Below are 24,621 nucleotides of genomic sequence, written 5' to 3' on the forward strand. Positions count from 1 at the left end.
GGATGAGAAAAAAACCCATAAGATAACACAGTTGTTAAATCCAACTGACTTCTATCTTTACTCCTCCATCTCTGTCAGGTTGTATAGCTGTAAACAGAGCTTCCCACCCTAAGACCAAGCAATTCATATCAAAGGATCTGGCTGACACATGATTTCTGAAAGCTTTTCACCACTGAAATTACATGAAAATCAGACCTCTTCAGGAGAAAGAAGATTGTTTTTCTCATTCAAGAAGTTATATTCTCCCAGTTTGTATTGTTTTCTACTCATCCACAAAAGCAAAAGGGAAAACTGATGAGGACACAGGCTCAAGACTCAAGAGAAGAACACACATCCTTACATGCTCTCACAGAACTTTGTAAGAGTGCTGGGCTTTTCCTGGTTGCGTCTTTGTCGAAACCAACGTTGAATACTGCGTACATCCCAGTCCAACTGCTTGGAAAGGCCCTCCAGCCTCTTCTCATCTGGATGCTATAGAATAGAGAAGGATAAAAATTATTTCTTTCCCCAACTGCAGTAACTCCACTTTAAATTTAGAAGCACTGTAATTGCCTCTCAGTGTCTTAGGGGTTGCCTGTCAGACACATGGATACATAGAAATAAACTGACTTTTACAGAACTCTGCTGGCAGACCACACCAAAATACATTCATTGTGACTGTTACTAATCTAGAAGGACACAAGATGTCATATTGCATGCAGTTTATTATTAGTAAGAAACTTAACAGGGACAATAGGCTGAAAACTTGCTTGAAACTTGGAAAGTGGTAAGTAGATATAAAATGCCATGAATTTCTTGAGTAGCTGGGCTTAAAAACAACCCCCTGCCTCCCACACATTATGCCTTTTCCATCTTCTGCATCTTTGTCCTATTGACTGCTGCAGTAGTGAAGATTGACTGATTTGGGAAGAAGACAGATCCCATGTTTGTGCATCTTAATATTAAATATTTGGGTCATTAAATGAAGTAACAACTTCAAAAGGACAATCACCTTGACAACAGAGAGAGAGAACTTTTTTTCTGTAAAATTAGCTACACAATTATTCTACAAAGCAGCAAATGTGGAACTACTAGAGTGGCTTCTAACCAGTGCAGAGGTATTGGGGGGTGGGGGGTGGAAAGAGCCAGTCCTTAATCTGAATACTATATAGAGAAGAGTGGTACTGGCTACATTTCTAATCATGCAGCAATTCTACATATACAGTACTGGCTAGGGACTATTGATGTATTTTTCCTGATAACAGGGAACTGCTGCATGTTACTCAAAACATGTAGCTAGCTAAATGACACAGTTTATTTGAGAGCAGCTACCAGACAGCCCCACCAAACTCTTGCAGGAAAGGAGATACTTTCCTTTGGAGCTCTTCCCATTCATCTCTGTGCACGGGACGCTGGGAGCTGTGTGTGCCAGCTCCTACCGTGACTCACAGGAATTAGTGAGATCACTTCACGCACTCAGGCCCTGCGTCAAACTAGCAGATTCTGCAAGCAAACATTTCTAATTTATTTTTAAAGTCCCATTCTTTCTCCAGCTGAGTTTGGGTGAGAGCACATGCTAAAGACTTTAGAAACAAGGTATGTGCAGGTCCCCCCCTAAAAACAGGACAAAACCCATACCAAGTGTCATGGTGATTTCAGGATAGGATAGGATAGGATAGGATAGGATAGGATAGGATAGGATAGGATAGGATAGGATAGGATAGGATAGGATAGGATAGGATAGGATAGGATAGGATAGGATAGGATAGGATAGGATAGGATAGGATAGGATAGGATAGGATAGGATAGGATAGGATAGGATAGGATAGGATAGGATAGGATAGGATAGGATAGGATAGGATAGGATAGGATAGGATAGGATAGGATAGGATAGGATAGGATAGGATAGGATAGGATAGGATAGGATAGGATAGGATAGGATAGGATAGGATAGGATAGGATAGGATAGGATAGGATAGGATAGGATAGGATAGGATAGGATAGGATAGGATAGGATAGGATAGGATAGGATAGGATAGGATAGGATAGGATAGGATAGGATAGGATAGGATAGGATAGGATAGGATAGGATAGGATAGGATAGGATAGGATAGGATAGGATAGGATAGGATAGGACACACATGCAAGACAGATCTATGGCATATTTCACTGTCCCTGACACTGAACCCAATTTTGCCTTTGCTGCAGCCCAGAGTCCAGGTGGGACTGGAAAAGTTCCTGCTGCACAGTGGCTTCATCCCTCAGGCCTCAACAGACCTTTCTGCCACAAAGCAGCTGACCACCAAGGTCTTCAGGAGATGCTAAATGACACCTAATCACTGCTCACTAATATGGGAAAGCTCAGGATGCTTCAAAAGCATGGAAGGGATGACATAAAGGTTTAGTTGTCATAGAGTGAGAGCAGTAGAAACAAGAGACATAAACGGTGGAGGAAAAACTTGCATGGTACAGAAAAAAATGTGCAAGTTCTGAAACATCATTTGGTCATTTCCCTCAACTTTTCCAGCTTTTCCCCCACAGTTTCAAAGGACATTTATCGCAATGTAAACAGCTGAGACACCAGCAAAGCTACTAACACTCTAAGCTCAGGCAGTTTCCCTAGAAGAAGATAATGAACTTTCATGGAAAACACAGTAAGGCAAATCTTACTGACTCACAATTCACTCTTTCACCAAAAAAACCACAAAAACACAACCCCAAGCCACGCCCCAAAACCTCAAAAAACCTCAAAAACCCCCACAAACCCAGAACAACCATTAAAAAATCCCTGATCATTTTGTAGAAACTTCTAAAAGATCAGAAGCAAAAGAAAGTAGGTGGCCATATAGAACCTACAAAATGTTTCTGTAACAACTGTTTTTTGATTAAAAGCTCACAGGAGATGTAATGAAGGGATGTACAACTGGTCAAGCTGTCATGCCAGTGACAACCTTGACATTTGCAAGTTCTGACTTTAGCAGTAAAATTGCAGCATTGCATCTATCAGTTAACTTTGTTTTGTTCAGACATGTTTCTATCCCCCTTTAGCCATATCCCATTTTATAAGGGGGTATTTCAGTTAAATACTCTACCTTTGTAATAGCTGTGAAAACTTTTTCCAGGATAGCATTAGGTTGAGCTTTCTGTGGTCCGTTGGCTTGGACTTTAAGGCCTAAGGCACATGGTTTAGCAACAAACCTGTAAGAAACACAAGAATGAAAATCCAAGTGTAATCCTTCAGTTATTTACTTCATTACTGTTACCAATCAACAACATGGTAAATAGGCAAATGTTATAACCCTGCCAACAAAAACAGTACATTGTGCTACAGCTCAAGAGCAAGCTCAGACAGGCAATTACATTGCAAAATAGGTAACACTACTTTGAAGAATGAAAGGAACTCTGTGAAGCACATGAAGCAGATTTCCTTTCATGTTGGAAAAAAAAAAAAAAAAAAAGAAAAGAAAAAGATAGAACAAAAGCATGAAAGGAAGGCCTCCTACAGAAGTCCCAATCAATTAAAAGAGCAGGGCAGCTTGCTGAGGTGAGGAGCACATAATATTCTCCTATTCTCCAAGCAGAGCCTTGCTCATAAATTGGTTTCCAGAGTTGCTACTGCCCGAGGACTCCATTTGTACACTGAAAACTCTTAGTCCTTAAAAGCAACAACCACTTGAGTTACCCAGTCAGTACAATTTTCTGAAACATAAAGTTTAAATGGTGTTCAGCCATGTCTCAGAGCCTTTGCTCCTCCTCCATACTCTTCTGCTAAAATAAGAAGCTGTCACAAAACCAAACACCAGTCGGTAAATTCATCCAGTTTATAAACTGTCTCCCATACATTTTAGAGATGATTACATAGCTTACATGACATATACTCAAAGACCATCATTCCACTCATTAAAAACTAAATTATTTGTAACTATGAGTCCAACTCTGGAACTCCCATGAAAGCTACAAAGTCTGTATAGGAATTATATTCATATATGACCAACATGCACTTCTGCCATATATAGTCCAAAAGATAGTCTAAAATATGCCTCTGATTACAGCCCAAAACTTAAGGAGTGCACATCTCCTCTGATTAACATTTTATTTTCTGGAAAGGTACTACAGCCTTGCACAATGCATCTGCATAAAATCATCCTTGAGTCTGCTCCTACATGATTTATGCTAACAGATTAAAAATTCCATAAAGCCATGAGGCAGAACCCTGGCTACAAAGTCCCTATAAACACCAAGAACAGCCTTTCATGTCTACAAAGACATTTGAGTTAATCGCTTGCCCGTGCATGATGAAGGCTTGAATCTTCCCTTCCTGTGCTGCTGATGCATCTACATGGAGAAACATAAGAAAACTATAGTGAATGTGAAGTGTGCAGAGCATTTCTGACTCATTTTCAAATGTAATGAACTCTAGTTTGAGCTAAGTGCTATACTCAGATGACATGTATACAGCATCTCTGAGAACTTGGCAAAATCTCTCACTTGGACAAGTTCAAGTGGTGCTTGCATAAAAGACTACTCATGTTGCTAACACCAGTCAGCTGTGAGCTTCATAACAAAAAACCCAAGCAAGCTTTTTCTGCAAATTAAGTAAATCTGTCAAATCTCACAGTCTCCTATCAGCATATTTGCAAATGACCAGGGGAGGCAGTTAAAACCAGCAAAAGCTCTTCTCCATACTAGAGGTGCCCAAATCTGTTTTGAAGAGTCTGGCTTCCTTCTTGAAAGACTGGTATAGGATAAATTTTCCCAGCTTCTCTACTATATGCTCTTTTAATCAGAGATTGTGCCAGCAATTTATGATTATAATTGTCTAACTTGCTAGACATTGCTTGCTGGTTTTACAGAACAACAATCTAAATTTGCTCTAACTACAACCTAAATTTGCTCTAACTTCAATACCTCCCATCAAATTATATGAGCAGAAGAGGCTTGTTTCTAAGCAGATGCTCAATACATTTAGTGCCATGACACAGAGAAACAACTAATTAACTTTTTGTTGTTATTTTTGTTTACCTGACCTACTTAATTCAGAATTTACTTATATTACTAGTGAAAAAAAAAAAAAAAGAAAAGTCAGAAAAATCATAGTAATCCTAGGACAAATTCACTAGTAAGGTAGCCACTTCAGTATACCTATCCCAGCACTGATTTTGGCTTAACATTTCCTAACACCTTCTGCTACAGAAGGGTCACCAGGATACAATGTCTGAAGCACAGGCAAAGCTCTTAATCCAGTTAACCTCATCCAGTGGTTATACAGGAAATAAACTTCACAAAAATTTGTGAAGTGTACTGGGAAAGAGGTCATAGCTCATAAATGAAAACTGTTCAAAAGGTAAGAACCTGCTTTCCAAAAAAAGATGCCCAGAACTTGGCTTGATACATCAGCAAAAGTGGCTCCTGAGCACCACAACTGTTGCCTTGGGCAGCAGCACAGAATTCAGAGCCAACTCTTTCAGAGGGACCTTCTCCCATCCTTCTGAAACAACTTTAGAAAATATACACATGCACTTGGCCTTTCATCTCCAAGATCCAATGCTTTTGCTTCTGTTCTTGTTAGAGATGCATTAGCCATCATTTCCATACCAGCATCATTATCCCTTATCTCCCACCAAATTATACAAACTAAGCACTATACTGTGGAACCTGTGTTGCAAGAGAATTCAGCTTACTGAATTAATGAGGTTTTGTCTGTCCTTGGCTCAAATTATTAGACAGCACTTACATACAATAGAGGGGGGGAAACATTTGCTGGAAAATCAGGAGTGTGGGGTTTGTTTGTTTTTCAAGGTTTTGAGAGCTTCTTGTTAATGTTTAGAACTGAGAAACTTTTTCAACAAGCTAACACTTTTTGACCTCAATGTTATTCTAAGTCTCATCAAAAGGCTTTAAAAACAACCCAAACCAACCAACCCTAAAAAACAACCCACATACCAATCACCAATATCCTACTATTCCTTAAGGATAAAGCTGGGAAGCTCCTTCCTGAAAAGGAGCATGCTCTTCCCTCGTAACAAAAGTCAAAGTACAAGTCAAACTTGCAGTATAAAATGCATCTTGTACAACACTTGGACCTTGGGGAGCATGGCTGCCAGCAGCCTGCAGTGCCACTGAGGACTGGGGGAACTAGTGGTGTGGAATGAGAAACTGCTCATGTAAAATCAGGACATGCAATCCTACATCTTAGTGAGCACAGGTATTTGCTAAAATCTGGCACAGGCAAAGCCCTGTAAGATGGGGATGACAGAAGTCAATGCATTGCTGCACATGGGCTCTATTGGGATTGCTTCATTTGCCAGATACCACTTGAATATCATTTGCTAGTACCTAAGTATGACGCCACTCTCATAAGACCCCGTCTGGAGTAATGCATCCAGCTCTGGAGCCCCTATTACAAGAAATATATGGATGTGCTGGAATGTGTCCAGAGAAGTGTCACAAGGATGATCAGAGGGCTGGAGCACCTCTTCTATGAGCACAGACTGAAAGAGTTGGGGCTGTTCAGTTTGGAGAAGAGAAGGATCCAAGAAGACCTTATTGTAGCCTTCCAGTATCTGAAGAGGGCCTACAAGAAAGGTGGTAAGGGACTTTTTAGGGTCTTGGTAGTGACAGGACAAGGGGAAACAGATCCAAGCTAGAGGAGGGCAGTTTTATATTAGACATTAAGAAGAAATTCTTCACCATAATGGTGGTGAGACACTGAAACAGGTTGCCCAAAGAGGAGGTGGAAGCCTCATGCCTGGAAGTTTTTAAGGCCAGGCTGGTTGTGGCTCTAGGCAACCTGATCCAGTGGAAAGTGTCCCTGCCCATGGCAGGAGGGCTGGAACTAGATGATCTTTGAGGTCACTTCCAACCCTGACAATTCTGTGATTCTGTGAAGTACTGTCACAGCTCCTGTAATGCTAAATCACCACTGCCGTGCATTTTTTTTCTGCCTTTTGACAGAAAATTTTTTTTTCTTTAATATATCAAAGATGGATATAAAAAGCAAGTTGAGGAAAACCACTACACCTGTAACACTTGATGCCACTGACACAAACTGACAACAGCACATAAATGTATGCACACATACATATATTAGCTGTATATAACTATTCTATCTCTGCTTGCAAGAACAATGTTTCACCTTCAGAAAGGTTTTAGTAATTTTTCAGCTGGGAAACAAAGTGCTCCATAAATGCAGCATATTGGTCTAGCACAGCAGCATTCAGTATTAAATGGCTTTTCATCCTTTGGATGCTATGTAAATGCATAATACAAAGTTTCATTTTACTCAACAGTCTATGAAAGGTAGCTGTGAAAAAAAAGGAATTTAGTAGCTATGTTTCAGCTTGCAGGCTAACCAGCTAGTGCAGTGCTAATGTACACCACTTCAAGTTAATAAAACAAATTATCCTCATCACTCTACAGCATTACTATGAAATGCTTTTTCCTACAGAGTTACTTTTAAAAAAACATGACTGACCCATACCATTCAATTACTGTAAAACTGTTTCTCATTTGCAGCTAGATTCCTCACATTTATATTGTCCTGGGGTTTTTGTTTGGTTTTTGGAGCTTTTTTTTTTACTGAGCACACTCATCCAAAAGTCACATCTCATTGTAAAAAGTCAAAAGTAGAATCTGTTTGTCTTGAGTTACCCTTTGCATACCTGCTAGCTCCTGTTACAAGCTTCAGGCCAGACCCTGCTGTTCCAGCCGTGTTCACACACACTGCTAAACTAGACCAGTGAGCCTCATCTCCATCCCTGGAAAAATGATGGAGCCGCTCATTCTGGAGGTCATCTCTAGGCACTTTGAAGAGAAGATGATGATCAGGAGCAGTCAGCATAGATTTACCAAGGGGAAATCACGCTTGACTAATCTAATAGCCTTCTATGATGTTGTAACTGAATGGGTAGATGCAGGGAGACCAGTGTGTGAAGTCTACCTGGACCTTAGTAAGGCTTTTGACACTGTCTCCCATAACATCCTTGTGAGTAAGCTCAGGAAGTGTGGGATAGAAGAACAGACAGTGAGATGGATTAGGAACTGGCTACAAAATAGAGTCCAAAGAGTGGTGGTCAACAGTGCCAAGTCCAGCTGGAGAGTTGTAACTATTGGAGTTCCCCAGGGATCAGACAAGTTCCCAGGGATCAGTACTGGGTCCGGTCCTGTTCAACATCTTCATCAATGACATTGATGAGGGGACAGAGTGTTTGCTAAGCAAGTTTGCTGATGATACCAAACTGGGAGGCTTGGCTGATATGCCTGAAGGCTGTGCAGCTATTCAAAGAGACCTGGACAGACTGGAGAGCTGGGCAGAGAAGAATCTAATGAGGTTCAACAAGGATAAGTGGAGAGTCCTTCATCTGGGAAGAAATAATAAACTGCACCAATGCAGGCTGGGAGGTGATCTGCTAGAGTGCAGCCCTGTGGAGAAGGACCTGGGAGTCCTGGTGGATAACATGGGACATCAATGTCCCCTTGTGGCCAAGAAGGCCAATGGGATCCTGGGGTGCATTAAGAGAAGTGTGTCCAGCAGACAGAGAGGTTCTCCTCCCCCTCTACTCTGCCCTTGTGCATCCAGTTTTGGGCTCCCCAGTTCAAGATGGACAGGGATCTACTCGAGAGAGTCCAATGAAGAGCTACCTGAATGACTGAGAGACTGGAGCACATGCCCTGTGAGAAGAGGCTGAGAGACCTGGGGCTGTTTAGTCTGGAGAAGAGAAGACTGAGAGGGGATTTAATAAATGTTTATAAATATCTGAGTGTCAAGAGGGAGAGGACAGGCTCTGCTCAGTTGCACCCTATGATAGGACAAGGGGCAACGGATATATACTACAACACAGGAGGTTCCACCTCAACATGAGAAGGAACTTCTTCACTGCGAGCATCACAGAGCACTGGAACAGGCTCCCCAATGGGGCTGTAGAGTCTCCTTCTCTGGAGACTTTCAAGATCCATCTGGATGCATTCTATGGTCCTGCTCTGGCAGGGGGGTTGGACTTGATGATCTCCAGAGGTCCCTTCCAACCCCTAACATCCTGTGAACTCTCTTGATTCATTCAGTCATTAAACCTATTTAATTATTCCTCTCACAAGTGGAAAGGTTAGGGAGGAGTCTACCTCAAGTTATTGGTTAGGTCACAATAGGACTGACTGTAGAAGAGGTTATTCAGCCACTGTTACAGGAATACTCCAGCATGGTCTCTACCAGCAGTGCTCCAGTTTCTTGTCCAGTTACTACTGTTATGATGAAAATGGGACACAAACTAACCCAGCAACTTACAAACAGAAGTAGCTATGTTTTCCAAGCATGGAAGTAATTGATTTATTTTAATGTACACATGCATAAAGTTACACATATTCCAGTTTCTCCTGAAACTCTGTAAGACTGAAGAGCTGAAGTGGGGAGGAACTGCATGGTTTCTCCAGAATATCAATGAGAATTGCTCAAACGTAGAGAAAGGTCACAAATAAATATTTTTGTAGCCAGCTGCCTAATGCTTGCTTTCTTCGTAATGTCTAAAAATAAAGAGTTTAGTCACTCTGTAACATTCCAAATGCAGATGAAACAGAGGAAGAAAGGAACAGAAGGGGAGATGCACTCTAGTCACCTCCACCTCTGAAACACTGTGCATCCTCTCAGCTGGCATCCATCAGCATCACAAAGGCTGGATATGGCAATACATCACTCTCACTCTTTTTGCACACATTAAAATCAGGAAACATGAGTCAGGGCCAGTGGTAAAATTCAGCTCTTCAAAACTCTAGCCCACTGTTAAAGGTCAGTGGAGATAAAAATATCCTTCCAACTTTTAAAAAGCTGTGGCTTAGGGACCTTCTAGACCAAAAAAGGCATATTTGCATGCAGCAGTCCCCAAAGAGCTGCCTCTCCCTCCCCAAGCTTCACTAGTAACTCGCTGAGCCTATGCGAACTTACAACACTCTCTGGCAGAGCTCTCCAGCATAAATTCAGACTGTGTGAAGACAACTATTTCCCTAATTTTGAACTTGTCACTTGCAAGTTTCATCTTTTCTGTGCCACTCCTGATCCTATAGTTCATCTCCTACTCCCCAATGCCATCTCTTAAAATGGAGAGCTTATACATCCCTTTATTTCAGCAAGTCTGGGACAACCGAAGCCATACATTATCTACATATGAAAAGACACATGACTCAAATGCAACGTGGCACAGAGAAAAGAGCAAGAAGAAAGCACAGATAAAGGAAAGATTGACAATGTCATTTTCAAATTGCAGTAGGTCACCCTCATACACTGACTCTGTTCTACACCCACCAGGAAGTGCAGCATTACTTATCTTTCACTTTGGTCACATTTTCAGCATGTGAGCAAGGAAAAAAACATGAGCAATACTAGTGTTTACATTAAAGCCATAGCCATGGAACATCATCCATCAGCCTCCAGGTAGGTACACACACTTAATGCAGCTCTCCTTCACCCACCCATGCAGCTTCCAAGATGCAAAAAGAAGCTGCAATTACCTGCCACTTGGACATGACCCGAAAGGTCTTAAGTCACTCAGAGAAACTGTCTAAAGAGGTAAAATCCTTAGCAATCATTTTGATAAATAACATAAGTTTGTCTGCTAGAAAGTCTATGCTAGTCCTCCAGGTTCTTTTGTGGACATTAAGTGATACCTCACTGTACCTATGTCCTCTTATATTTTAATTTATTTTCTTTACTCTGATCTATTTACTACCAGGAGGCAAAATAATGAAGGATGTAGTTAAAAATCCCTAGTCACAAACCAGAACTGACCAGTTCAGCAACATCCTCCTGGAAAATACTAAAGGTGTCTAAAATGTTGAGAAATTATATTGCTCATCTAGAACAGGAACTCTTTAAGTTATGTCAGTTTAGCATGCATTTTTTGAAAGCAAAGATAAAAGATGTTCCATGGAACATAAAAAAATTTAAGTCCTCAAAATGTTTTTGTGCTTGTTGAGCTTCAAGATCCCACCCTGTTGCCTTCCTCCTTAGGTTATGCAATGAGCACCAGGGCAAGGACAGGTGCTGCATGACCACCAATGCCCAAACTTCTGCCCATCTGCAACAAATGAGTATTTGTTCAGCCTGCCTGCACAATTTACAGGCATGCTCTGCTCCTGAGCACTGTCTCATGCTACCTGAGAGACGCACAAACTTCAGGTCTTGAAATAAGATGGCACATGATGAAGTATTTAAATATTTGTAAGCTTCCTCTTTGTCCTCTTGGGAGTTTGGCTTCTCCACTGTGAGTGGGCTGTTATGGTACATGACAGGAAAGACTTAAGTATGTGCCTCAGTCTTACAAACCAGTACTTGTGGTACAAAGCCTGTTTTTCTCTACGTGAGCAGGTAGGACATATTTCAGGAACTTTCCTGCTCTGAGATGAAAGCTCACTAGATCTTTACTCTGGTGAAAACTGTTCCCTTTGAAGAGGGAAGAGGTCATGGATACCACACAGCAGGATTTTATTTCTGTAAGTACTCAAAATAGGGATGGTTGGTTTGACTTGGAGGTTAAGCTTTCATTCCAAGAGCTAGGTTATAAAACCATCAAACCTTTTGAGGGAACTTCATGATGAACCAATTTTCATCCTGGCTGGCAGGTAATAGCCACACAAGATGATCAGAACACCATTCATTATGTTTTTGATACGTGTGTGAACGCATGTATGTCTGTAGGCAGAAACATGTGTACGTATGGCCTGAAACTGCGCCAGGAGAGGTTTAGATTGGATATTGGATATTAGGAAAAACTTCTTTGCAGAAAGAGTGGTCAGGCATTGGAATAGGTCACGCAAGGAAGTGCCAGAATCACTGTCTCTGGAGGTATTCAAGTAATGTGGGGGCATGGCACTTTGGGGCACAGTTTAATGGCCATGGTAGTATTAGGTTGATGGTTGGACTTGATGATCTCAGAGGTCTTTTCCAACAAAAGCAATGCTATGATTCTATATATAAGGCATATATTTGTGCATGTTATATATGTGTGTGTATACACAATTAAACTTCAGCAAATTATCTGACTACTTAATTACAAGAATTAGAGCCCTATTTCTTTCCAGACACTTAGCACAAACTCATAACAAAACGTTGTTCCTAACTGGTACCAAAATCTAGATCCTCAGTACATTAATTTCCAATTCAAATAGATAACAGATCATACATGTAGATATTTGTGAAACCTATTTCTGAAGAATATGCAGCCAAACTATACAGTAACTTGTTTTATCTATTTTATCCTCGAATTGTGATTACTTAAGAAGATAAGCCCTGTTCAAAATTTGCAGCTGGATCCAACTAACCCAGGACAGGGCTCCCCTGAGCATTGTATCCTGAGCAATGGCAGCCAACCAACAAGCTCAGGCATCCTTGCCCACACTCATTCAATCTTGCCATTTTTACTGCAGCCACAGAAGCAGCAGATTAGGACTTCAAGAAACTGAAGACTATGTCCACCTCCCTAACAAACATCAAGTTTTCAGCTGGATCAGTGAGCTGGTCCAATTCACTTCACCAGCACTACACTGAGCACATTAGGATACCTCTAATTCAAAAGAATTATGAAGAATTAATTTTCTGAAAGAAATGTTTCAGCAAAAGATTTGCAAAAATACCTGTTTGAATGCTCACACCTGAAACCTGCATTGTATGATCATTAAATACTATCCAGACTCATCAGAACATTCACAAAAGAAGAAAAGCAACTAGTTCTCACCAGCTCCCAAGCTTTCCTGTACATTTTTCATCCTCATCTTTATATTCTCTTTCAAATGATTCCTGAATTTTCTTAATGCTCTCCTGTTTGACTGGCATATCATCATGAAAGGCAGAGGCAACCTGAAATGCAGCTGTGGCTCTGCATCCCCAAGCATGGAGTACACAGTCCTCCAGAGCTTACTGACCCTCTCTGTGCCCCACCATCTACTGGAGAGATGTGGAAACTAGTGCCTGCTGGAGCTCAGGACATACTGCAGTGTTTGAAATGTGGAGCTTTTGTTTTCTGCTCTCCACACTGAGGCTTTCCAAAAGCAAAACCTGAAATCACAGGCAAACAATGAGTCTTGCACACAAAACGCTCATAACACAGCTGACAGGGGTCTCATTGTACTCCTAATGCATGATAAACAATCAGTGATCGGACAAAGCAAAACAAGAACAAATCCTATTAACAAATAATAGGATTTGCTAGTGGATCACCCAAACTACACTTTGGAAATAACTCCCTGGGCTGCAGCAGCCAGAAACAGCAGAGGGAAGGGAGTTTGTGGCACAGTCTGCTGGTGAGCTGCATGCCAGCCACAGTGGTTCACCACATGAAAACAATGCTGGTGCACCAGTATTTACAGCAATGGAAAATGCTGCAGTATGCGTTGGAAGAAAAGAAGTAATCTCCTGTCTTGGACATCTGTGAATCATTTACACCTTGGATCCATAAGCATGTATATTTTGCACATCAAAACACACAAGAAACTGTTTTAATCCTATTTTCTTTTAGGTCATTACAAAATTTTCCTTAGCAAAGGACACTTGATGGAAAGATGATTCCCTGACTGTACCTGGCCACCTCTACCAGAAAAGGGTTTCTTAAAAAACGTTTAAAACTTTAACAATGTGGGCAAGTGGGTATTTGAAGGAGCCTGGCACTCCAACGTTGTCCCCCAGTGGCTGCTATTAGATTGTGCAATATCATGAATTCTATTTTTCAAATGGGAAGAAACATGATTTCCGTGGTCATCATGTAATTCTTATTTAGGAATATAACTAAACAGTCAAAAGGAAAATCATTCTGCCTTTAAATTAAGCTGTGACCAGGCAATGTGAAGGTATGGCTTGAGCAACACAGATACTCCTGAGGATACAGGTTAACCTAGCCCAACTACCAAAACCCACCCAGAGAATTTTGACACACACACGTTGCCTTGTTGGGGATCACTTCTCCCATAGGTCTTTAAATCTCTTCCCACTGCTCCAGGTAGTGCAGTAAACTGAGCATTCTGGAGTGCATTTTGAATTATGAGACAGCCCAGCCAAAAAAGCACAAAATCTATTTAGCACAGTGTCTAGTATGCTGGTCTGTCAACTCAAATGGAACAAACAATCTCTCATCCAGATGGGTTAGAAATTAGCCACGTGTAATGCTGCTGTACCTGAACTGTGGAGAGCTGTTTGCTTGGTAAGGGGGGGAAAAAAAGGAGGAGATGGAACAGAGTGGGGAAATAGCTAGGCAGGAGTCACTGCAGGACTCATTTTGAAGACATACCCATACAGCCTGTTTGCCCAGGCAAATACAAGTGTTTACAGCCCACCATACACACTCTGCCCAGAGAGCGCTGGTGAACAGTGCCACTTCCAGTTGGCACCTGTGCAGTGCTTGAACTGTGTCAAGGCTTTGCAAGTGCTGAAAGCACTTGATAATTACCAACTTTACACAGAATTATAGATCAAACTCTACCTTCAATTGAGAACAAATTACACATGGCATCTGTATCCAGGGTACAAGAGGAAGTATCACAGTCCAGGACTGTACCTTACTTAGTATGGAACTGGAAATGTCAGGCCAGCAGACACAATGCCTCAGAAGGATACTCAAGAGCAGCTCCTGAAACCAGACAACTCCTTTCAGGTCCTAGGCAGATACTCTCTTTCTTGGCATGAATATCAGTGACTGTCCTCTAGAGAAATGTTACTGACACAGCCTGGCTTGCAAAGACCATGACTATTGTCTTCATGCCTACAACCAGGAACACAAAGAAAAGCAGAAGTCTTCAGAATACTCAGAACTATGGTATCATCACTAATTCTACTTCAGAATAGGAAATGGTGATTAATTTACTCCACTACAAGATCAGCTTTTACCTACAGGGATCTCTTTTCAGCTTCAGAGAGAGGCACTTTCAAAACCAAAAAGGGAAGGAGAAAGAGGAGCTAGGGAATGCTGTTACACCAAGGTCACAGTAGCATGCAGAAACTATCTTTTTCCAAGCCTAAAACAGGTGAATATTGTTGACTGACACATAAAGACACAATGAAAACAGCCTCAGGCCACAGCAGGTAGGAAACCAGGGCATAACCAGCAAGAATCGGTTTATACAGTCTCCCAATGCAGTTCCATCTACATCTCAAGAGTATCTTCAGAAAAAAAAGTCAGTTCCCCAACTCTGAGCTGTGTATAGTTTTCCTGCAGCAGATGTAAGTGGTTCAAGAACAAAACCAAAGAATGCATAACAGGTAAAACCCTCATCAGTCAAGAGCAGAGCCTTGTGTTTCTGTTAATGAAGGGGGCTAGAAGGAAGCATCTCTGTGATCATCCTGCTCCCCATCAAAGCAGCATCGCAATTCCTGCACAAAGTAAAGAGTGACTATTTTTCACACACTTTGTAATTCTGCAGGCAGAATGACAAACCAGGTATGTAATGTCACACTGCTGTCAAATACAGAAAGGAGAACAATGGAGAGGCAGGGTAGAAAGCAGAAAACCCCACAGCAATCTAGCAGGAGTAGGTGCCGCCCCTTACTTCCTCACCATACATGCACATTTTTGTGACGCTACACAATGATGACAAGACTTTATATTTTAACCCACCAAATGTGAAGATTCAAACCAAATGCAGCTGTTCATGCAGGGAACAAAAATAAAATTTTAAAAAAGCTCTTGTAAAGAGCCAGATTTATAACTGATTCTGTCTGCAGAGCCATGCAGATTGAAAGAACTAGGTCAAGTCTTTTGCTAGATAGCCTTGCTGCTATTACTCTCCAGTCCTCCTCCCATTTAGCTTTCAGTAGTTATTGAAGAAGTCAGTTAATGAGAATGCAATGGACCTGTCATGCAGGTCTCAAATTACTTCTGCCTGGAACACATCATGGGGGTCACCTACACAACTACAGATGGAAGGAGGAATACAGTCTTTCCAATTCACAAATCCTAATCCTAGATCATATGTACTCAACGCTTCTAGGGTCCATTAGCAGCCAAATAATGATGCATGCTGAAAAACAGGAGGGAGGAGGGCAAGAGACAAAGATAGGCTTGAAAGAGGCAAAAACAGTGGAATTGCTGTGCTTTTGCTGTGCTTGCAGCAAAATCACTAGAGCATCTGCTGCTTTTAATGACATCTTTCCAGTGCATTTTCTACAGCTTTGTGAGTGAACCGTTTTAGAATCCTCATAAATATCTCCATTTTGACACTGTATTTCCAAGGAGTAACTGCAATACTAGTTTTTGTATCTCCTAGTCACTGTGTGTATCTTAAATAATTATTTTAGTGGGGGAAAAAGAAAAGATTCATATACTGCAATTCATATATTCACTCTCACAGATGAATTAAGGGTGTTTTTTTTAATCTTCATAAAATGTAAAGAACACATCAGTTCAATTTCAGCTTACTCATTTTTATTCATTTGTCTCCTTCTGTTGCACAGACAGAAGGCACTGTGTCTCATCATTTAACAAAAAAAAAGAAAAGAAAAAAAAAGCAGAAAAAGCGATGCACAATACTGAATCAGCTGAATACTAAAACAAATAACTCTTGAACTCCATTTCCATCACACACAATATGCTGCCTGAGAAGTTACTGCAAGAAGGCAAATAAATCAACTTTCTGTCCTACTGCCTTGATGGCCTACTTAACTAATTTGACAGGCCACATACCACAGCCTTCATAGAATAGAATCAACAAGGTTGAAAAAGACTTCAAAGATCATCAAGTCCAACCTGTCACCCAAGACCTCATGCCTACTAGACCATGGCACCAAGTGCCACATCCAGTCCCCTCTTGAACACCTCCAGGGACGGTGACTCCACCACCTCCCTGGGCAGCCCATTCCAATGGCTAACGACTCTCTCTGTGAAGAAGTTTCCCCTCACCTTGAGACTAAACTTCCCCTGGCACAGGTTGAGACTATGTCCTCTCGTTCTTGTGCTGGTTGCCTGGGAGAAGAGACCAACCCCTTCCTGGCTACAAGCACCTTTCAGGTAGTTGTAGACAGCAATGAGGTCACCCCTGAGCCTCCTCTTCTCCAGGCTAAACAATCCCAGCTCCCTCAGCCTCTCCTCATAGGGCTTGTACTTGAGGCCTCTCCCCAGCCTCATTGCCCTTCTCTGGACACGTTCAAGAGTCAAAAGGTCCTTAAATTGAGGGGCCCAGAACTGGACACAGTACTCAAGGTGCGGCCTAACCAATGCAGAGTACAGGGGCACAATGACTTCCCTGCTCCTGCTGGCCACACTATTCTTGATGCAGGCCAGGATGCTATTGGCCTTCTTGGCCACCTGGGCACACTGCTGGACAATGTTCAGGCGGCTGTCAATCAGTACCCCCAGGTCCCTTTCCATTTGGCAGCTCTCCAGCCACTCAGATCCCAGCCTGTAGTGCTGCACGGGATTGCCATGGCCAAAGTGCAGCACTTGGACTTGTTGAATTCCATCATGTTGGACTCTGCCCATCTGTCCAGCCAGTCAAGATCCCTCCACAGAGCCCTTCTACCCTCTAACTGATCAACACCTGCCCCCAACTTGATGCCATCTGCAAATTTACTGATGATTGACTCAATCCCCTCATCAATTAAGATATGAAAGTGGATAGGGGTGTCCCTGGGGGACACCACTAGTGACTGGCTGCCAGCTGGATTAGGCACCATTCACCACCACTCTCTGGGCTTGGCCTCCAGCCAGTTCCTAACCCAGCACACAGTGCTGCTGTCCAAGCCACGAGCTGACAGCTTGGCCGGGAGTTTGCTGTGGGGGACAGTATTAAAGGCCTTGCTGAAGTCCAGATAGACAGCATCCACAGCCTTCCCCACATCCACCAGGTGGGTCACCTGATCATAGAAGGAGATCAGGTTGGAGATGCAGGATCCACCCTTCCTAAATCCATGTTGTCCGGACCCAATCCCTTGGCCATCCTTCAGGTGCTCAGAGATTGCCCACAAAATAATCTGCTCCATAATTTTTCCTGGCACTGAGGTCAGGCTGACAGGCCTGTAGTTTCCAGGCTCCTCCGTCTGACCCTTCTTGTGGATGGGGATCACAGTGGCCAGTTTCCAGTCATCTGGGACCTCTCCAGTGAGCCAGGACTGGTGGAAATATGGTTGAATGCCACAGGAGTTATGCTGGCAGCTGGAGGCTAGAGAAATACTGTCATGCCCCATGGGCTGGGTAGGGGAGCCAGCCCCCTAGATTCCTCATGACATATGCCTCCTCTAACACTGCTTGAGTTGTTGCCTCCTTAGTGAGGAATACCCTGCTTACAAGCAGACAAGAAATTTCAGTGGTGGGAAAGGAGTGCTGGGGTCAGTGGGGAGGATGCTGCTATTAATCTGGGCTGTCTCATTCATTTGCTTTGATGGAAACTAAAAGCCACTGTGAAAAGTGATATTTGCAGTCCTGGTTTGCAAAATACACAACCAATCTTAAGCCACTTTAGACTGAGTTTATGGAAAGCATCATAACTTTTATTTCCACAGAGGTGCTCAGAAGAGTTTCTATGATGCTACTAAATCCTCTTCCTCTCTCACCAAGTAAACCCAGGACCATTATGGACCAGCCAGAAAAGCCATTTGGAGCACAGTAGATGGCAGAGCAGCTAAGTACACAGAATACATCCTAAATTCAGGAACATGCAGGAGAGCCTTAGTCTTTGATGTTTCTTTGCCTTTACCCTTACTGCTTTTGACTAAATTCCTTTGAAGCCAAGGCAATGCTACACATAACTCATCAAAATCAGTCCCATCTGGCCTTTGTTTCTGAGATGGATCTTATCTACAGTCAATGATGAACTTTCACAGTCTTGGATAACTTTTCACCTGCAACTCAACATGCTGTAAAACAACTATTGTCTCAGTACCTTATCTATCTTTTGGGGTTTTTTAAAATACTGCCCCACAATGAGAAAGTCTGAATTTCCAAAGGGTTCCCCCCCCCCCCCATCCCGTTCAGTAGATAAATTGTACAATAATTTAATCAGCTTCATTTGCAGAAGTAGTATTTCTTGTTCCACAATTCAGTTAGAAATTGGTATTGTCCTTTACAGATGTCTAGCAGATCAACATTTTTGCTTTCTACGTAAAACAAAGTTTAATTTTACTTTTAAACTACCAGCTGAAAATATAGTATACTCAAAAATCAAGCTGGAAATTACCTTTCCCTTTATTTCTCTAAAAAGATACCCAAACCCATGTTTTATACAATTCAACAGCGTCTCTCAAGACAAACTGTATTAAGAATGCAAACAATTTTAATTGTTTAAATTCCTTCTGTTATATCATTAAATCCTCTTATAACTGATATTCTAATCAGAAACCTAACAGAAGATCTCCCGTATGAAATATGTGTTTCTCAATGAGGAAGTAAAACATTGTCTATTTCTTTCCTAAGCCTCAGTTATTGGGAAAACATAGCACCAATCTTTCAGACAACTGCTCCTGTCCTTTATTGAGTTCTTGTCATAACAAACATCTGCTAAGTCTATAAATTAATTGCTGAAAACATCTTGTGCTCTAGATGATCCAGGCAATCATAGCTGTTCTGTGCTACATCACCATTTTTCTCTCTTACAGAGGCATGTACACATAAACCCCCATACAGTATAGCATAAAGCAAGAACAATTATTTGGCATTATTTTTAATGTCATAAAATAAACCTTCAGTGTTAACCAAGTCATCAAAGAAGCACACCTCAGGTTTCTTTAGGTGATTTAAACAGTACTTTTGTACCATGATAACCTGAGGAGAGGAAGGATGCCTCATCTAAGTGACTGGAAATGCTATCTTGAAATTAAAAACATTATTCTCATTCTTCTTGTTTTGTCAACTGCAGAGTTCAGCAGACAGTTGCAACAGTCTCTTTACAGTTCAAAGAAAAGGCTAAACTCCACCTTGTAGAAGAACTCTTTACATGTAACAGTATTTCTTATTTCTCCCCAGAAGGCCCATTAGACCCAAATTTCACTTACTTGCTCCATCTTCAACATCTCCCATTTTTCCTGGTTCTGTTCACATACTATGGTATGTCACCTCATTTCATGCACAGCTGTGATTCCTCTGTCCTTGGAGTTCTCAGATTAGTAATCAGAAATTGGCCAATTTTCATAACACTTGTAACTTCTACAGATGAAGCCACCTATCCTAATGAAAGTTTTACAGAAATCTGTATTTCTTTTGGGTGTTCCCAGTTTCATTAACCATCCACAGCTCTCATGAATGATGAGCCCAAATCTCTCACCAAGACCTGCCAGGAGTAATGGTACCTATGTTTTCCAACCAAACCTAGAAAGTTATTATTGAGTTACTTTGGAAAGACTAGCAAGAGCTTTGTTTCTCCCAGATGGCAGATTTCTGGATGCCATCAGCAGAAATACACAGATACTGGTCTGTAATCATTTTGCTCACATTAGCCAGCTGGCACCTCTTTTCTTTCTTGTTTGTGTGCTCCTTAAAGATGCTGCAAGAAGGTGGGGGTGGTGCCTGGGCATGCTACACCCTTCCCTGTTGAAGATTGCAGTGATAATAACAGTATGGCTTTCTACTACCTACTGGTGGGAAAACATACATTAATTTTTCTTAAGAATTTTCAGATCTGACCCATGCACATCTTGAGGCAGACAAATTACACATATGTCAGCTTTATTCCTTTTCTAGGATGCAAGTATTCTCATAATCCTTTGAATTTAGCAGTGTTATCTGAAAGGAACAGTTAGAAATGCATGTTTCTGGTGAGAACAAATGAATAGGCATGCCTGGTTACACTGAATGGGCATGCCTGGTTACACAAGGTGCACACAGATACATCATGGGCATGTTTTCCCCCTCACACTATTGTTAGTCTCACTCCCCTCTCCCACGCTGCAGAAACTATCTGTGTGCTCCTTCCAATTCTACTTCTCTTTCCCATCCCCACCTCTGCTCCTCAACCTCTCCATTAACACTTTTTGTCTATGAAGTACAGGAGCAATTTGGGAGTAATTAATTTCCTAAGCTAAGTTCCAAGTAAGCAGAAATGACAAAATACTGAAGAGCAGCAGGCTGCCACACCACAAGCCATGTGCTGCTACACAGTATCTCTGCAATTATTATTACCATTACTCACACACGAGGGAGTTGACTTTTCCTCATCTGTCATTTAAGATGAAAATATTTATTGATGGCAGAGAACTATCCCAATTTTTGTTTTTATTACTCATTATTTTAACGTCATTCATCAAAAGGCTTTGGAACATCAAAGTCACTCTATTCTGCAGTAGGACCAGAAGACCTTATGTTTTATAACCATTTCATTAATATCATAAGTAATTGAGCTGCAGGATCAAGGCCTAAATTAAAACTGTGAGCTGAGAGCTGCAATAGTACACTGCATTAGTATGGTATTGTCATAAATAAAGCCTAAGAGTAAACCAAGCAGCCCAACCTCTCTAGGTGGTAGTGTAGTTTAAGTGAGACAGCCCAGCATCTGGGCAAGTTGAGTCTAAAAAGTGACCAGTGTAGGGGAATCCACTACTTCTCTTAGGACATTATTCCAACTTTTAACTGTTCTCATTGTGAAAAACTTTCTTCTGGATTACCCCTTGTCTTTTCCATGTGACTCTATATAAAAAGGAAGTCTCCATAACCACCTTTTATGCACTGGTATGTGGGAATAAGTCTCCCCTAAGCCTTCTCTTCTCAAGGCTGAACAAACCAAATTTTCTCATATGGCAGGTCTTCCAGTTCTCTGGTGATTCTTGTGGCCCTCCTCTGGATGCTTTCCAGCCTGTCCACATCTTTTTTTGTACAGCAGAAACCAAAATTATATGCAGTACTCCAGGTGTGTCCTGACAAGCACTGAGTAGAGTGGGACAATGACTTCTTTTTCTCTGCTGGTAATGCAGCCAGCATTGTGTTGGCCTTCTTTGTTGTTGCAGCACACTGTTCACTCATGCAGAGCTTGTCAACCACCAAGACCCCAGGTCCCTTTACATAGGGCTGCTCTCCAGCCAGGTGGATCTCAGTCTGAGCTGCATTCCTGGGTGATGTATTCCCAGGTGCAAGACCCTACATTTGTCTCCACTTCATAAGGCTCTTGCTGGCCCAGTCATTCATCCTGTCAGATCTTCCTGGAGGGTGGTTCTCCCTTCTGGAGCATCCAGCTCCCCACTCATTTTGGTGTTGTCTGCAAACTTCAGTGTGCTCTTGATCCCAACACTCCAATCACAGGGGGACCTCACTTGTGACTGGGTGCCAGGTTGAGAGAGCACTATTTACTGCCACTCTCCATGTATAGCCTGTCAGCCAGTTCCCCACCCACTGCACGGACCGCCTATCTAGGCTATAACATGTCAGTTTCTCTAGGAGGAGTTTGTGAGGGACCTTGTCAAAAGCCTTGGAGAAGTCCAGGTAGACAATGTCAGCTGATCACCTGGCATTGACCAAGTGAGTTACTTTGTTATAGAAGGTGATCAAGTTTGTCAAATGTGATTTGCTCCTAGTGAATCCATGTTGGCATTTCCCAGTTACATGTTTCAGTTGACTTGTGACAGTTCTTCATTAAAAGTTACATTAAAGGACAATAACTTAGTGAATACTTTTTATACCCTGTCCAAAACAGCATTCATGTGTCCAAAACACATTCCATAATTTCTTCCTTTCTATCCAAATAGAGACAACATGTCCCTTTGATACAGGGCACAGCTGCACACAGCAGCTCTCCTCTTCTTACAGGTGTTCATGCCAAGTGTTACACTATGCTACCTTAGGAAAGCATTAGACCTTTCTCAGATGTACATATGCATTAAGTACCCTTTATAGACCTTCATCTCAGAACACCCATTTGGAACAGGTAAATATTGTATTAATAATAGTGGTGATGTTGATACATTTTCAATACCATCTGAGAGAATCATAGAACCAATAAGGTTGAAAAAGACCTCAAAGATCATCAAGTCCAACCTATCACCACAGACCTCATGACTACTAAACCATGGCACCAAGTGCCACGTCCAAACCCCTCCTGAACACCTCAAGGAATGGTGACTCCACCACCTCCCTGGGCAGCACATTCCAATGGCTAACAACTCTCTCTGTGAAGAAGTTTCTCCTCACCTCAAGCCTAAACTTCCCCTGGCGCAGCTTGAGACTGTGTGGTAATGAACAAGGAAGAAAACCAACCCTGTGTGTGAACCTTCTGGACCCACTCTATGCATGGCAAAGCAAGAAGATACCATTAAAATTAAGATGATTTGACAGTTCGCACATTCCTACCATTAAGAGTATTTCTTTATTTTCTTTTAAATAATGTTGGAACATTTCCAGGCAAGACAATATTTAAGAACATGTTCAGAAGAAGAAAGAGCAAACTTTGCAGTGGACACTGGAGTTTATAGCTGAAATGCCTCTTTTCAAGGTTTGGGTTCTCCAAAACAGATTTATGATATGGATTCCCACAAGTTCTAGATATTTTATAGTCAATTTCATCTTGTTTCAGGTCTCCCTGCATCAAAGCAGGAATGAAGCTGATAAATAACATCTCTTTAAATGTGGACGCTTTATACAGCTGATAGCAACTGTCACTTACTGTGATTTTATACTTAGCCTTACTTAAGAGATGGTGAGAAAATATCCCAGAAAATGGGAAGCTGAAAATTTTCCATGTCCCTTCTTCACTCTATCCTCAGACATCCCAGTCATGTTTTGAAGTTATTCTAGGGCAGAAACAACTGCACCTCTAAGACCATAAACTGCATAAAAGGAAGGAGGTTTAGGAGTTCAGCAGAATGGCTCACCTTACAGTTAATTTCTGAAAACTTTTAGCTATTCATGATAGTTCTCATTAAACAGTGTGGAAACATTCTGCAAGCAAAAAGCAGTTAATGTCATACATTCATATCATAAAAAAGGGATTCCAGGCCTTAAACTGCATTAACAGGTCCCTCAAAATCAGCAGCACACTAATCTTCAGTCCTCTGCTTTACTGTAACACTCAAAATTGGACATCCTGAAGCCAGCCAGGAGTCCTCTTCTTTCAATGTCAACAGGTTCAGGCCAGGATATTTCCAATCACTGTCCCACAAGCCGGATTTTGTGCAGGCTCTGGAAGATACAATTAAACTTTCTGGCTGACAACTGCTCTACTGTGGGCAAAGCTGAGGGGAGACATTTGCCAAGTCTTCACCTGACTAGAGTTTGTTAAAGCAGAACTGTAAGAAAAAAAAGGGTGCATCCATCTTGTTGGATTTTCCTATCCGTTATGCAAGTTACTAATTTGGATGCCTCTTCGCATCATTCAGTATAAATAAATACCTGCAGCAGTACCAGGCAAGAAAAAAACAACACCCTGTTGTGAAGCAGAATGGGAGAATTGTTGAGATGATCTTGAAGGTCATAATTACAACCTATTTAGCATCCACATGTACACAAAATCCTATTTATTATCCACATGTACACACACATCCAGTCACACTCTCTAAATCACATGTGGAACAAACATTATGATCATTAAGGATGACACTTTCTGTTTCTGTGTACTCAACAAAGCTCTTAATAGATGCTTACATTATACTCTGGCAGTGACTAGAGCTAGTTTACATATCACACCTGGGTTCACATTAAGCTACTTGCCACGTGAGCTGATAGCAACACAAGTTGTAGCACAGTACCTGTTCCTCCTTCC

General features: G+C 41.7%; 1 protein-coding gene across 2 annotated transcripts in view; it reads right to left on the minus strand.

The window, feature by feature from the left end:
- CERS6 (ceramide synthase 6) overlaps window positions 1-24,621 on the minus strand; it is a 128,113-nt gene that overhangs the window by 90,311 nt on the left and 13,181 nt on the right. For both annotated transcript variants that reach the window (XM_068138691.1, XM_068138692.1), the window contains exons 2-3: window positions 3,072-3,177; window positions 341-471 (exon numbers count right to left, since the gene is read on the minus strand). In XM_068138691.1, the coding sequence (XP_067994792.1) occupies window positions 341-471; window positions 3,072-3,177 (237 nt within the window). The remainder of the gene's footprint in view (window positions 1-340; window positions 472-3,071; window positions 3,178-24,621) is intronic.

The sequence above is a fragment of the Melanerpes formicivorus genome, unplaced genomic scaffold (assembly GCF_026170545.1).
Source record: "Melanerpes formicivorus ecotype bairdi unplaced genomic scaffold, bMelFor1.0.p_v2 SCAF_5, whole genome shotgun sequence".
NCBI lineage: Eukaryota > Metazoa > Chordata > Aves > Piciformes > Picidae > Melanerpes > Melanerpes formicivorus.